This window comes from Electrona antarctica (assembly GCF_951216825.1).
Source record: "Electrona antarctica genome assembly, chromosome: 17".
NCBI lineage: Eukaryota > Metazoa > Chordata > Actinopteri > Myctophiformes > Myctophidae > Electrona > Electrona antarctica.
The window spans coordinates 46,362,610-46,379,716 of record NC_136798.1 but is presented as its reverse complement, the minus strand read 5'-3'; the positions used below and the strand labels follow the sequence as shown (position 1 = coordinate 46,379,716).

The 17,107-nt window shown below is 42.8% G+C and overlaps 1 protein-coding gene across 1 annotated transcript; it reads left to right on the top strand.

Annotated features, from left to right (window-relative positions):
• The first annotated feature begins 6,422 nt into the window (after positions 1-6,422).
• On the top strand, positions 6,423-17,035 carry LOC306940481 (uncharacterized protein). Its single transcript, XM_079525577.1, has 4 exons — positions 6,423-6,456; positions 11,206-11,308; positions 11,739-11,877; positions 16,243-17,035. Exons 2-4 carry the CDS (start codon positions 11,222-11,224, stop codon positions 16,299-16,301), a joined length of 285 nt encoding a protein of 94 aa, XP_079381703.1. The 5' UTR covers positions 6,423-6,456; positions 11,206-11,221; the 3' UTR covers positions 16,302-17,035.
• The last annotated feature ends 72 nt before the right edge of the window (positions 17,036-17,107 follow it).

Sequence of the window (17,107 nt, the reverse complement as noted above, 5' to 3'; positions counted from 1 at the left end):
CTCAGTAGCACGCCTCTTTCCTACAACCGAGAACAGGTCGGGCCAATCGGGACACGGTATGCAATATGGGCGGGCTTTGGTACAGTGACGTTCAATGCTTGAGACCTTTGACTGACAGTAGCTCTGACCAATTGCGTCAAAGAGAAAATGTTTGAACCCGCCCCCCGGGAAATGAAATCCAAGTGGAGCCAGCCCAGACTAATATACCGCGACAGTGTTGTGTGATATTAGTCTGGCTTATTAGCCAGGCTACCTCAGAGGGTCCCAAATTTATTTTGGGGGGGTCCCCAAATTATTTTCAAAAAAATAAAAAATAACTGAATGGCTGGAAAATGGAAATTTAGAGTTTACATAGTACACATACTGCCTGCATAGATTTCCTTACTGATTATACCTGGTTTCAGTATTGATTTATGATGTATTTTGTCTATTATTAAGGATATTGTAGCCGTCTATTATAATTTGTCAGAGGGTCCCCAGCCAAAAACTTTGCGAACCCCTGCAGTACGAGACATTCATTCCTTTAGGAGACATCGTGTTTAGAGAATAAATCCAAAAAGATTCCCACTGCAGCAGCAATCTATTAAAATCTGATCCTCCTCGATCGTCTAGACATTTTGCATGTTCAGTCCCCTGATATAAGAGAGTGGCCACATTATGTATTATAATGAAGTGCATTGCAACAGGGCTCTTTTGATCTTGGTTGCGGATGCTATGCTTCTGTGTTCAGAAATGCGTGTCTTTACATTTTGATTTTAATTATTATTATTTTAAAACATTCCCAGAAAAGCAACATTGTTCATGAATTCAAATCATTTATTTTCTGTATTGTCATTAAGAGAAATCCAGAAATTCCATAATTTCCAATAATCACTTCACCACTTTTCAACCTATCTTCATATAATTGGTCCTCACTAATGTTCATGATAAAATAGCACATTTGTTTTCTACCTGGTCTGTGTCTTCCATTTTCGCATTGCAACTTTTCAGGAATAGAAAGCCTGTAGTTTCTTTCCATTAGCTTGGATCACTGGTGGACGGGTTTCTGAACTGACCACAGCCATCCTATGAGACTAGCTCAGAGACTACATTTCCGGGTAGGCTGCTTCTGCCCGCAGCCCGTCGCACAACAGAAACTGAACGTTAATTACGTTTATTTTTATTTTTATTTGATTGATATATAATGTATCGTGGTTAGTACGAGTCGAGTCACCACCAGCTGAGCTTACGTCAACGAGGAATCTCAGGAACGCAATATGTTGACAGCTGGGCGTGACGTATATGCTCAGCGACATTGCATTCATATGTAGTTTCAAGGCTTTTGCGGTCACATTAATTCCATTTTCTCTAGAAACTGGCTGTATCAAATATGAATGGACATCATTAACGACGCACAGCCACTCCCCTGACAGAAACGCCGAGGTGGTCGGTTTATTTTTCAAACACAGTTCTTATATGAAGCGACCTAAAATCGCCGTTTGGGGATCTCAATGCAAATAAACAAATACATGAACCTGGAGATTGACGACCTCTACTGAAAGTGACGTCAGACTTCGGAGCTCTATTCTCTGGGCAATATCAGTAGAAGGCGCAGTGGAGTAACTAAAAGTATTTTTTTCCGGTGGAAACAAAATCCCCTTTTGGCCAAAAAGTACCATTTATATACATGTGAAAGGAAAGTAGGCTTTCTAATGACACAACAGCACAACACAACAAAACAAATGTGCTATTTTATCATGAACATTAGTGAGGAGGACCACTTATATGAAGATAAGTTGAAAAGTGGTGAAGCTCACAATGCGGCGTTAAGCCATGCGTTGTGACGTGAGCTTGTAGATATGCTATATTCACTAATTTGGGTAAAGCATACATCTAATTTCTGCACTACACTACAATAGACCAGCCAACCACTTAAGGTAAAATTGGGTACCTAACTGAATGAAGGTTTGCCCATGAAAGTGAAAGAGTATTGGCATCCTGACCTGAGAATATATTTCCTTTTTTTTATTATTATTACAGTAAAGAGCTGGAGAAAGTTCTATTTACACTGTAGCTTAAATTAGATGTCTGTCTGTCTGTCTGTCTGTCTGTCTGTCTGTCTGTCTGTCTGTCTGTCTGTCTGTCTGTCTGTCTGTCTGTCTGTCTGTCTGTCTGTCTGTCTGTCTGTCTGTCTGTCTGTCTCTCTCTCTCTCTCTCTCTCTCTCTCTCTCTCCTGCAGACACCCAATGCCTGCTGGGTAATGGAGCCAGTGCAGATCGTAGGTAGCTTGGCACGCTACAGCATCACTTCCATGCATGAGAGCGACTTTCCACTGATGACGTCACACTGCCCTCAGCCAATCAGAGGCGGAGTGGGGCTGAGTCATGACCTTTGAAACCTTGCCCTGGTTTCCACTGTGAACCACGAGTGGAAAGACTAGAGATGTGTGTGTGTGTGTGTGTGTGTGCGTGTGTGTGTGCGTGTGTTTGCGAGTGATTTGACACATGTACAAAAATAGAACATGATGAACGCAAGTGAATGTTTAATAATATGCAAAATGTTGCGTTTTCTCATTTAATGTCGAAGGACAAAATCAAACAAGTTATTGAAATATAGTGACCGTCTGGAGTGAGTGTGGAAATAATTTGGTCGTACGCTGGAGTGAGTATGGACTGAAAATATAGTGGCCCTCTGGAGTGAGTGTGGAACTATAGTGGCCCTCTGGAGTGAGTGTGGAACTATAGTGGCCCTCTGGAGTGAGTGTGGAAATATAGTGGCCCTCTGGAGTTAGTGTGGAATTATAGTGACCCTCTGGAGTGAGAGTGGAAATATAGTGGCCCTCTGGAGTGAGAGTGGGAATATAGTGGCCCTCTGGAGTGAGAGTGGAAATATAGTGGCCCTCTCCATCATCAAAGTAGTCCCGCCCCCTACCAGGGCCCAGGAAATGATTCTCCGTTCATTTTCCTCATAGACTTTTCAAAAAGTATTTATTTAAAGACCTTTTAAGCGTCGTACAAAGCCAACCCTTGTCACAATTATTTCGGCCGAACAAATAATTAGAAAGAAGAAAAAAACGGCAGGTTACAACACTTTTTTGTTGTTTTTCTTCTTTGTAATTATTTGTTAACCGTGTTTAAATAAATACTTTTTGAAATGTCTATGGGAAAAATGCATTGGGAATCATTTCCTGGGCCTGGCGTCGTCATGACAGGGGGCGGGACTGCGACGCTCTATATAGACATCATCAAGTAATGCAATGCTAGTGTGGTACCGTGATATGGTATCACACATAGCATTGCATAACTTGCATCACTCGCATTTTGGCATAAAACAGCGATATCGTGGGCCGTACCAGGACCCGGGGAGGCGTCCAACGATCGATGCCCAGGTTTGTCTGTCTCGGCCTCCCGGCTGAGTGCAGCTGACTGTCCGCCTGTCTGCTCTCGCAATGATGAGAAAAAAGAAAACTGGGAAAATCTGGTCTCGGTCTCGACTTGGTCTAGCCTCCTGTGATGTGTGACGTGAATGTTCACACTATCTGCACTTGAGAGCCTAAGAGGGCACTCATCACAACCTGTTGTGCAACAAGGCCACACACAGTGTGTGTGTGTGTGTGTGTGCGCGTGTGCGTGTGTGTGTGTGCGTGCGTGTGTGTGCGTGTGCGTGTGTGTGTGCGTGTGCGCGCGTGCATGTGTAATAGTACTTAAACTGTACTTAGAACCTGCATGCCCATCACTGTAACTGGATCAATAGGTGCCGATTAATTATTGACAGTCTGCCGATCAATTATAGAAGGAACAGGGCATGGGTGGTATGACGAACTTACAGTTGCACACACATTCATGGACGAGGGCGCGCACACGTGCACGCACGCACGCACGCACGCACGCACGCACGCACGCACGCACACACACACACACACTCACACACACACACGGTGGCATCAGTGAAACTAAATGCAGTGATGGAAACAGATCGACAACACCTCCTTCTCCAGCCTTATCGACATGGCACTTAGCACACCTTGTGAGCTTATAGATCGGGCTAATTTCACCAAAGATATTATGTCTTTATTTCGTTTAATTTATGGCTTCACGTGATTATCATTTTATTACTATACTTTATTTTTTTACAGAAAAGGAGCAGGAAGAAGATATGTGGTGTAGAGCGGACTCACGTAAGTCCAACACCCAGTCCAACACCCAACCCTAAACCTAACCTCACAGGAAGCCACCGGTTAGTTTTAACCTGCCACGGGTTCGTTTTAACCTGCCACGCATGTCGGGAGGCCATGGGTTAGTTTTAACCTGCCGCGCATGTCGGGAGGCCACAGGTTAGTTTTAACCTGCCGCACAAGTCAGGAGCCAAGGGTTAGTTTTAACCTGCCACGCATGTCGGGAGGCCACAGGTTAGTTTTAACCTGCCACACATGTCAGGAGCCATGGGTTAGTTTTAACCTGCCGCGCATGTCGGGAGGCCACGGGTTAGTTTTAACCTGCCGCACATGTCAGGAGCCACGGGTTAGTTTTAACCTGCCACACATGTCGGGAGGCCACGGGTTAGTTTTAACCTGCCACGCATGTCGGGAGCCACGGGTTAGTTTTAACCTGCCGCACATGTCGGGAGGCCACGGGTTAGTTTTAACCTGCCACGCATGTCGGGAGGCCACAGGTTAGTTTTAACCTGCCGCGCATGTCGGGAGGCCACGGGTTAGTTTTAACCTGCCACGCATGTCGGGAGGCCACGCGACGGGTTCGTTTTAACCTGCCACACATGTCGGGAGCCACAGGTTAGTTTTAACCTGTCACACATGTCGGAAGGCCACGGGTTAGTTTTAACCTGCCGCGCATGTCGGGAGGCCTCAGGTTAGTTTTAACCTGCCACACATGTCGGGAGGCCACGCACCGGGTTCGTTTTAACCTGCCACACATGTCGGGAGCCACAGGTTAGTTTTAACCTGTCACACATGTCAGGAGCCACGGGTTAGTTTTATCCTGCCACACATGTCAGGAGCCACGGGTTAGTTTTAACCTGCCACACATGTCAGGAGCCACAGGTTAGTTTTATCCTGCCACACATGTCAGGAGCCACGGGTTAGTTTTAACCTGCCACACATGTCGGGAGCCACGGGTTAGTTTTAACCTGCCACACATGTCGGGAGCCACGGGTTAGTTACAGAGAAGATTCCAGACCACAGAAAATCCACTCAATGTTCAAAGTTCAGGTTAGGTGGGTTGCAATTGAGGTCATAAAACCCTAAAAGAAAAACGAAAAAGAAAAACAAATGAAAATCTATGTCATGAAACCTTTCAGTGATTTGGGTGATTTGGTAACTAAATGTGCACATGCACGCTCTACAGTGGGGGGAAGTGCAACAGGCCAACCGCATGTGCATCAAGGCTCGATCAGTAAGTCGTATTTGAATGACTGAATATACCTTTAATAAAAGAACAATGTCATCCATGATGATCCAGGGGGTGCCGAGGGTGATAAAGTTATTTACAGGGGTGACGTACCTGACCTGAGCCACAGATGGCTCAGGGGTATAGAGTGGCCGGATGGGAACAGTGAGGTTCCCACAGTGCGATCCCTGTGGGCTAGCTCCCTCAGAGTTGGTGTCCTCGAGCAAGACTCTGAACACCTAATTGCTCCTGATGTGCAGGTTGGTGCCTTGCATGGTTAATTCCTCCGCCATCGGTGTGTGGATGTGTGTGTGTGTGTGTGTGTGAATGTAATACACAATCTATGTAAAGCACTTTAGATCTGGGTATAGTGCGTGTGTGCTACACATCACTGTTATTATTATTCAAATAATGGTGGCAATTTTCATAACCGCCAAAGTGTAGACTATAGTGTGTGTGTGTGTGTGTGTGTGTTTGTGTGTGTGTCTCTCTCTTTCTGTCTCACTTTCTCTATCTTTCTCTATGTATCTCTCTCTGTCACTCTCTCTCCCTCTCTCTTGTGTGTGTGTTTGTGTGTCTCTCTCTTTCTGTCTCACTTTCTCTATCTTTGTCTATGTATCTCTCTCTGTCACTCTCTCTCCCTCTCTCTCTCGTGTGTGTGTGTGTGTGTGTGTGTGTGTGTGTGTGTGTGTGTGTGTGTGTGTGTGTGTGTGTGTGTGTGTGTGTGTGTGTGTGTGTGTGTGTGTGTGTGTGCGTGCGCGCGCGTGCGTGTGTGTGTGTGTCTCTCTCTCTCTCTGTCTCACTTTCTCTATCTTTCTCTTTGTATCTCTCTCTGTGTCACTCTCTCTCCCTCTCTCTCTCACGCACCCCCCTCCCTCTCTCTCTCTCTCTCTCTCTCTCTCCAGGTGATGTCTCTACTCTAGTTCTCCAGTACATTATTCTTCCTGTTGGTTCAGAACAAAGCTCTCTCTCTCTCTTCAGAACAAAGCTCTCTCTCTCTCTCTCTCTTCAGAACAAAGCTCTCTGTCTCTGTCTCCGTAACGGGAAAGGATTATCAGCGACCGAGTCTCAACAGGTATGAACACAGTTCATCACTGTAACATCAGCTGTAATGATTTCCACCTCCCATCTCTCGTTGAGTCGTTCCATCTCTTTAAAATAAGTGTTAAATAGCTCTATATTGTGACAGTAATCATTGCTTTATAGTGTGTGTTCAGTAACAGTGTTAAATAGCTCTATATTGTGACAGTAATCATTGCTATAGTGTGTGTTCAGTAATAGTGTTAAATAGCTCTATATTGTGACAGTAATCATTGCTATAGTGTGTGTTCAGTATCAGTGTTAAATAGCTCTATATTGTGACAGTAATCATTGCTATAGAGTGTGTGTTCAGTAACAGTGTTAAATAGCTCTATATTGTGACAGTAATCATTGCTATAGAGTGTGTGTTCAGTAACAGTGTTAAATTAGCGCTATATTGTGTGGCTGGATAGTAACCGCAAGGTTGCCAGTTCGAACCCGGGTTAGTGTCGAAGTGTCCTTGAGCAAGACTCTGAACCCCTAATTGCTCCTGATGTTTCTGATGGTTTCTGCTGCCATTGGTGTATGAATGTGGGTCGGGTCCATTCGCGGACACACTTTTATGAGTCCCTCTATTATTTGTTAACTACATTTAGTTTGTAATTATTATTTATTTCACAACATTTAAAAAAAAGATTCCCAAAAAAGCAAAAAAAAAACTAAAAAAATATGAATTAAAAATTGAATTGAAAGATATTTTCAGTAATTTCATGCAGAATCGAACCAAAAAAAATCGAAGAAATTCCATGAATTAGAAAACAAATGTCTAGGAAGTAGTGCAAATATCCGATCTACAAGCTCACAACGTGGCGCGAAACCGCAATTTAAAAACAACATTTAAAAAACAATATATGTATTGTTTCAAAATATACAATGAAGACACATATAAATAAATACTATATTTAACCTGTTATGTTGTCTTTGAATGAGCGGTAGGAGTTTGGTTTTCCACAAAGGAGACACTGTCTCAGATCAGTTTAACAGTTTAATGTATAGGCTTATTATAATTATTATTATTATTATTACCATCATCATCATCATCATCATCTTCTGTACAGTCCCTCAGTTGTCACGTGATCTGTGTGTGTGTGTGTGACTCTGTGTGTGTGTGTGTGTCTGATCTGTGTGTGTGTGTGTGTATGACTCGTCTGATGTCATACACTGAGGTGGTGTGTGTGTGTGTGTGTGTGTGTGTGTGTGTGTGTGTGTGTGTGTGTGTGTGTGTGTGTGTGTGTGCGTGCGTGTGTGTGTGTGACTTGTCTGATGTCTGGTCATTTGAATAGTTTTACATACAGTAGGCATATAGCACACACACACACACACACACACACACACACACACACACACACACACACACACACACACACACACACACACACACACACACACACACACACACACACAATCAATTGATCGCCTCACTGTGTGTTTGAAAAATAAACAAATCATCCCTGGCCGTTTCACTCATATGGATATGACGAATCAACTGACTACGAGAAAACGCTAATGTTACTGCTGACGATTTGGTTAAACATGAGTGCCGTGATTTTTCTTCCACCCTAAAACGTGATCATCAGATAAGGAGGAAGATTTTATTTTTTTTAAAACGTGTACAGTATTTGTTCAAATGTCGTTTTTATGTGGACACGCCCACCAGTTCATTAAGTATGCCTGGTTTGCCTGGTGATCCTTCTGAACTGAAGCTGCACCCACAGCTCTTGTTGTATGATAAAGGGGGAGGGGTTAGGGGAGGGGATGATATTGTGATGTCACTGTTATCACTGTTTTTTTCATTTGTATCTTTGCACATAACAACCACACCAAGGGGTCTAATGATGTGCTGTCACCTCATAAACACATGGAAAACTGGAAAAATTGGCACTGACAGCATTCCATCTTTACATTTTCGCTAGAAACAGACTGTAAAAAAAAAAAAAAGAAACAGACTGTATCAAATATGAGTGACTGACTGTCGTAAACTATACACACCTCCCCGACAATATCGCCGAGACAGTTTGTTTGTTTTTGGACCACAACTCTTATATGAGACGATTTTTACGATGACCCAATTTGATTCTCCATAGAGAAATTACTTCCGCAGACCAGGGGATCAGACTGTGGCACTCTATATATAGCAGCACACTTAAGCAATATTACACGAGAGGGTGTGGGTTAACGTGATTATTGCCACTTCAGTGATGCTTGCGGAACTCGACTTCGTCTCGTTCCTCACCGCATCCCTGTCGTGGTAGTAAGTTACTCGAGTGTAATATTGCAATTATACAACAGTTACCCTTAAAACTAAGAAAATCACTGAAAGAATATATTTCTTTAATGACAGATGTAGTCACTACGACCACAAATGTCCCAAGAAACTAGCTAGCCTAGCCACCGAGTTTGCTAGCGCTCTGGGAGAACAGAGCAGCTGAATTCTTTGTTTTGATTAGGTGGTGAACGGTGCTGGTTTAACCCACGGCTAGAAGGCTGTTTCAACCAATCAGATTGCTTCCTCGAAACGACCTGTGGTATAATTGCCAATGACCCACTGTTCCTGACCACACGCATTCAGCAAGGAGACACAGAAGAACCAACATCTTACAGTATAGTCAATAGTTTACCAAGACTTTCTTTATGTCAATCAGAACTGATTGATTGATTGAAAGTTTGAAACCTTTATTTATTCACCCTCATTTGCATGCAGTGCTGCCTAGATCACATACACAACAATCAAAAATTAAGACAGATATAAAACACAAACACAAATCTACAAGTATAAGGCATAAAGATATAACACACAAGCAGTGAAATAAAGCATAAGTTAAAAAACAATCACATATCGAGGTAGGGAGATTTAAAAGCAGGTTATTAAATTGTCCATAGGATATTGGGGTATTCCTTTTTGAGTCCCTTACGGAGCTGTGTGTGGGTGGCTGGCTGGGTACTAGCTGGCTGGCTGGGTGCGTCTAAGCACGAAAACTGCATGGTTGTTTTTCACCACCTGTGCGCAACACACACACACACACACACACACACACACACGCACACAAGCACACACGGACACACACACGCACACACACACACACAGTGTTCCATGAAGTAGGGGCATCGAAGCAGAAAGCAGATTTTCCCAGTTCAGACTGTACAGATGGGACCTCTAGTGCAAGCTGGCTTTCACACTAAACTATTGGTCGCCGAATAGGCATCACACACTGCAAGAGTTCACAAATTCATTTTGACATCTCACGTACACGCACAGGATGCCATGATACAAGCGCGAGACCCCAGACCGACACTAGGACGTCTCTCTCTCTCTCTCTCTCTGTGTGCACACACGCAGAAATAGGCTGCCCCCTTTCCACGCCCACTTCCGGTTGATAGTGGTGTCATTTAACATTAGGCATTTACACTTTTTTTCTCTGGAGAATCTAAGTACATTTCCTAATGTTAAAATGTCAAAGACCGATAATAATATGAAGAAAACACAATGGTATAACAACTCAAATAAGTAGAATAAACCTTACCTTTACAAAACGGTAGTTTGTGGCTTGTGAAAATACCTCTTTTAACATGGAAGCCTATGGACCGCAAAAAAAATAACACCACTAGCTCCAAAAGGGGGCGTGGAAAGGGGGCGGGGAAATGCTGTGAGATAGGCCTATAGGCTACACAGGGCGAATGCTTGTGATTAGTGTAGCCTACATGCGCGAGACAGGATGTTAAATCTTGATTCTCATTAAATAATTCTGTCTCTCTCCGTATGTGCACGCACGCACGCACACACACACACAGCACACAAGGTCCAAAAGTTTGCAGCGTTGATTCCGATGCGGTTTATCAACATTATTCAAGTGAAATGCGTAACAGCAATATTGGGTTAATATAGCTACTAATATCTACGACACAGGGCGACAGAGTCAAATATCAAACCTGCTAGCTATTCAGAAACGCTCGGGAAGGCGTCGGCGAGCGCTTTTATCGGCGCTGGATCTTCTCGCACCTCCTTTCACACACAGCGAGCAATCTTGCGTCAGATCGGGAGTTTTGTCGGCGAGCGCCAAAAATGCTCCCGACAGCATATTCGGAGCAAATATCGTGTGTACGAACCATTAGGTAATCTGAAGACACAACAGATTGTCCACACTGGAGAAAAACCAGAGGGAGGGAAAGGAACTGGTTGGAATAACGTGTTCCTTCCACGCGCTATGTCCTATACCGGGGAAACCCCCCCTGGAGTCCAAACCACTTCTTTACAACAATGAAGCGGCTTGGACTCCTCGTGCATTGAAGGAAGCATGAGGCCAGTCCGTTGCTCTCCCCAGGTTGGCAGAGGGAGTGTAGCGCCCAGGATTACATTAGATAGTTGACACTGTGTGAAAAACATTTATTGCAAAAATCGTGGGATGAAACTAGTCTACCATGTTTTAAATCTGCTGTAGTTTAAAAGCTGCAACTGGTTTATTTTCTACAAATCAATCTCTGGTGGATTAATGGCATTTAATGCCGAATCTTAATCTGACACGCATGTCAGGAGCCGACATGCGTGTCAGGTATTAACCCGCCACAGGTTAGTTGTAAGTGTCGGGTGAGTTTTAACCCGGCCACGGGTTAGTTTTAACCTGCCACGGGTTAGTTTTAACCGGACTAATGCCTGTCGAACTGTTAGTATGTGTCTAACAAACGTATGCACCCCGTGATGTTCCTCTTCTAATACTTAAATGGAGTGACTGCTTTGTACCATCTCTAGGCTCTGATTGGACGACATGACAGAGGTGATGAAGAGCTGTGATTCGTCCGGAGGGGACTTCAGCATGGGCGGAGCCTCGGGGGAGAAGAGGATGCCCTTTCAGGTGGAATCACGCACGCGCACGCATGCACGGACACGCACACGCACGGACACGCAAATACACAGACACGCATACAGACACGGAGAACAAAATGTTCCGTCTCCCTGATGTTGTGAGATTGTAGATGTGTTACTGCCGGTGCTATTCATTCGTATTTTTATATATTGTTTATTCAATTTATGAAGTTTGAAAAAGTACTTTCTTTCTCCAGAAAATCGTAGATTTATTTTACTTATAATTTGTTTCGGTTTTACTAAAGAGCTGGATAGCAATGATAATACTGTCACAATATACTGTAGAGGTATTTAACACTGATATACTGAACAAACACTCTATACTATCGCAATGATTACTATCACAATTTAGAGCCATTGACCACTTAAGTTAACAAAGTAATACCGTTAAGTGACTAAGTGTATTATTTCTATTCCAGCACATCTTCACCCCCTCCATCGTGGTGCACCTCAGTGAGGGGGGGGAGGTGGAGAGCGGGGAACTGCGTTGGCCCCCGGAACACATCTGTTGTCATGACAACAACGACGACCCCGGAGACCACCAGCCTCAGGGGGCAGGTATTTATTTATTACATGATCTGTCAGTCCATGAAGTCATGAAGTGTGGGTCATGACTGAAAGAATAAGGTCGCGAATACAAGCGGCCGAAATGAGTTTCACTCACTCTCGCAGTAACTAACTGTTGATTTCGCCATTTTTATTAGGAGGAAAACCCAGACTGGATCCGTGGATCCGGATCCAGATATTAAATTAAATAGTAAAATCAACAGGAAGTTAACATTTATAAAAAATAAAACAACATGAGTTTGGGTGATGCTCTACATTGTCTGAATCAACTTTGTTTGTGTTTGTTTACGTACTAAAAGAGTGACTTCGAGAGCTGTTTCAGCGTACAATGTAAGTCAATGACGAGCATATTTTGAATTATCAATTTCTATTTTTTATTTGGAGTTACATCATGGCAAGGTACCTGTACACAACCCAAACCTCTACAAAAGTGGTCTTACCCTTTAAGCTCTCCTCTATATACCGTAGTTGCATGCTGTGGCTGGGCTCAGTCTTTGACACACAACACCAGAGAGAACATCAGCAGAGAGAGAGACTTATGCATGCTATGGAAACATTGTCCACCGATAGTTTTCATACAAAATCAGCCTTCAAATTGTAGAGGATGTCTGCAGCGATCGATGCCAGACTTAAGACAAAATGGACACAGTGTTGTCTGTCAGCAAGATACAAATGAAAATGAATCGTCACCAAAACGAAAATTACATAATGCTGATTCCGGATAGCAACATAGCAATAGATATTATGCTAATTGATTTAGACCAAACCAGATTAGATGATGGTGAGAGGAAAGGATGGAGGTATAGAGGAAACTCTACGAAAAAATGATGCACTGCAGTATCATATGCTAGATGTAAGATTTTATTCAAATACAAAAGATCTCAAGAGAGACTATATATATCCTCCTCGGATTCAGAAGAGGGCTGCAGCACAAGCAAGCTTCCCAGAACATGTCACGATCAAAAGGCAATATGCTTTCTTTGTGAGAAACCTGAGGCAGGCCATGACCATGCATCTGACTGAAGGATAAATGATTGTGTCTAAATGATGGGCGTCTACTTGCACTATACTAAGTGCTGGACATGCTGTAGCTCAGGAGCTAATAAAATATCACCCTTTGCAAATAATCAGGTTCAACACAAGAAGGAAGCAGATCCAAATCTCTGAGTCAGTCAGCTACATATTTGAGACCAAAATTGCCAGTGAAGAGTCCAGTGAAGCCGCCTATCTTTTTTTTTAAAATACATCTGTTTATTATGATATAAATGTATATGGTATACAGGCATTTCAGTAATATTTAAGCAACACGTTACAGATTGGTCAAAAAAAATAGTAGAAACATACAAACAAAACAAGACTTACAATAAAAAGAGACAAAACATAACAGTCAAAGAAAAAGACAAAAACAATAAAATAATAACCGACATGGCTGATGACTACACCGCACTCCGAGGACAGAAACAACATCACAACACAATCTAAAAAACATTTACATTAATTAGATGACATTACGGGGCAGAACAATATCGTATTCAATCACTTCAGTCCAACACAACAAGCATCTCAATAATGGGTGACCAGATTCTTTGAAATAAGGGTTCCCTTTTCGACAGGGTAAATCTAATTTTCTCCAAATGCAGCACTCCTCCCAGCTCCCTTAGCCACATATCAACTGTCGGAGGCTTATCCGACTTCCAGGCCTGTAGTAAAGCCGCCTATCTTTAGGCTTGCAGAACTTGTTCACATTTACAAGGAGCGTTTAAAACAGTTTGGTTCAAGCAAGTATGATGAAGCTATTGATTTGAATAAGGCAGCTCAATGCTAAGACATGAGATGTTGCAACATAAGTCAACATTTGACTCATTTGTTGTTGCAACGGGTGCAGTACGTTGTTCTGACTAGTCATTGGTCCGACAAACGACAACCCACCTCAACCCCTAACCTAACCATAACCGCAAGCACGGGGGCAGACGCGACTGGACTAATGCTCCGTCGGAATTACATGTGGTCCCCGCTTATCCACCATTACTCCTTCAATTTATTTTCATGATAGAGCATGGTTCAGACATTAAATCATAACTGGAACATGGGGCATCGAAATCTGGCAATGGCAATTGCACAGCTATTGCAGTATAACTGCTTTGCCAAGTATAAGGAGGGTGCTCATTGCTCATCACCAACATTCAAAAGATCCTGATACACCCTTTGCTGTGTATATGGGCTTGAGTGTCTTTGGCAAAACCCGAATATGATCGAGTTCTAGAAATCTCTGCCCGTCTGGGAGAAGCTGTTGTAGCTAAGTATGTCGAAAATTTGCCTATCAATCATGAAGAAAGGGCTGTTCACAACTTCTGCAATTCACCCTTTGTCAGCCTTCTGATTGGTCCCTGACTGACTAACCAGCAGGCTCTTTCTGCCTTGTTCCGCCCTGGTTCCGCCTTGTTTATGTTAAATTTGCTAAAACATTTTTTGGAAAAAAATAAAAACAAACAACAAATGATATGCCCAGTCACCATGCTGCACCTGTGATGTTCCTTTTTACTGACACCAAGTTTAAAATAAGAACTGAATGCACAGAATATCAATACGAAGCAACTGAAACACATTATTTCAATGGTAGTGGATGGAGAGAGGATTTTTGTCCAACCACGAAACGGCAACCAATGGGTGCGAAGAGGGGCGGGACCAGGGGTGGATGCTTCAACACCGTCTACGTGTGAAGGAGGAGCCTGTCAGAATGGACCTCCGGTTGGATAAAGAAAAAAACACGAAACATGGGATGACATCAAACAAACGTTCCTGGTTCTGTCTGGTGATAGCTTCTACAGGTTTTAAACACCTTTTAGTATCCAGGCAATTTGCCAAATTATTACTTTATAAAGCACCATTGAAGATCCGAGCCGTGGACAAAAGATACCAGTAGCCTTTTATTGAGACATTGGATGAAATATGTCCATGCGTCGTGCACGTATATCATTATTTATTTGTCTAAATGTATTTGTATTGGTGTGGTTTCAAAATGGATTTAAGTATAGTAGTGGAAAACATGGAGTGACTCTTTCCATTAATGGTTATTGAGACGAGGACCCTATACATAGGAAACTCTTCAGGCTACTATGAGTCCCTTGTCTCATGTGTAGATTAAATGACCACTTTGAGAGAGGGGTGGACTTCAATTAAATATACTTTGAGAAGAGAGGCCCTAAGACTTGCCCTGTATTAGTCAACTTTAAAGTGTTCTCTAATTTCGGTTTGTTGCTCAACCTGTCTTGTCAAAAAAAAGAAAAAAACTTTGCAGCTAATTTTAACAATATATTCTCAAATACCTGCAATGTTTAATCATGTACAACCCCCCGCCCCCCATCAAGGACTTAGCCATTTATGCCTAAATTTTGCATTTTGCATCTTTAATTATCTGTACCTTCATAATTATTGGCTAAAGGACTGAGACTGACATGAAATGCTCGCATTAATTTTCAGAGTTTATCATATTAATGTGTATTTGTATTTTTGCTATATTATGTTTGCACTTTTGGGTTTTGGCTGTTTGTTATTTGTATCGACACGGACAAGGGAAGGTGTCACACCCCCGGACACTATAAAAGTGACACTGTTTTTTATAGCATGCAACGCTGACGAAGGCTCCAAGCCGAAACACGTACGTTTTGCTGTCTGCAGCATACAGTGCCAATCAGAAAAGAATAAAAGTGCCTTAAATTACATGTCCGTGAGTGCTGGTGTTCTCTTCTTAGAGTTTTAGTACTAGTGGTTCTCAAATGTTTTATTTGCAAAGACCCCCTTAACTCAGAGTGTTCAAATCGAACCAAATGGATTTGGTTCCATTTGAACACTCAAGAGTTGAAATGAAATGATTACTATATTTACCCAGGGTATCTGGGCTAAGCTCAAGAACTTCTTTCCAGCAAGGCCCTGCTCATAGAACATTTCATCGTAGTGGTTCAATGCCTTGTTCAAGGGCACTTCAGCGGTGGTAATTTTAACGTGTCGGACCGCTGATTCGAACTGGCGACCTTCCGGTATCAAGACCGCTCCGCAATCCGTTCGGCAACCTGTTATTCTGTTATGTGTTTCTGGTAATAGTATTGTCTCATTTGGCATGTCCGTGGCAAAAATGGAATGTTGACAAAAACATCTACCACAAGCCAACATGACTGCTGGCCTGGCATAATTTTCTAATTGACCTGCAAACTGTAGGCTTTAGTTCCCCGAAAGCAGCATTGATCAAGGCCTGTCCAATCACAAGTTAGTTTAAAATACTAAACCTGAAGGTTGTGCACAGTGGTGCATCAATTCTGTGTGAACAATGACATCACTTCCCTTCCGTGTTCTCTCCAGACCTGCCTGCTGAGGAGGAGGAGCCCGTGGAACCGTTGAGAGGCGGAGTTTCAGATTGATTGCAGCAGAGGAGGAGGAGCCATGCAGTGGAGCCGTTGAGGGCGGGGTTTCAGACTGATTGACAGGGCTGATCCCTCCCACTATTCCAAGCCTGAGAATATCTGTGTGATGGAGGACAGCAGCATGAGGCGGGTCTAGGAGAACCCCCCCCCCTTCCTGTCCGACAGGAAGTGTGACTTTTGGTAGACCTCCACACCACTGGGGGCAGCAGTCAATAATGTTATGATTGTTTTTTTTGTTGTTGTTTTTTAATGTGCCAAGCGTTAGTGACCAGGTCACTGCAGGTACAATGTAGCGACTTTTGGTGATTTGTTTTTGTATTTCAACGGTAATTAATAATCTTAAAACAGGTGTTTCAGTCAAGGATCTTAGCTGAGAGAGAGAGACTAAGCAGGGAGCCCCACTCAGAGGTGGAAAGTAACTACATTTAGTCAAGTACTATACTTGATTTTGTTTTGTTTTTGTTTGTTTACTTTTTTACTGGAGTAGTTCTATTTTTAAATTGTACTTCTACTGGCATATATTTTACTTTTAGTCCCCTACAATTATTTGAAAACTTTAGTTACTGCTACTTTCTAGATATTCATTATTATTACAAAACACACTACATTAGCCTCTTCAGTCCCATATATACATCGCCTCGCGTAGCCAGCCTTCAGCAGCCTTTGACTGCCAGCATTGTTTTCAGTCTGTCTCTTAACTCTGCCAGGCTATTTGGCCATTTGTACCAATGACGACAATGTCACAAAATAGATCAAATGTACTTTACCCAGAAAAAGACCTTCTATAATGTCACATTCTTTAC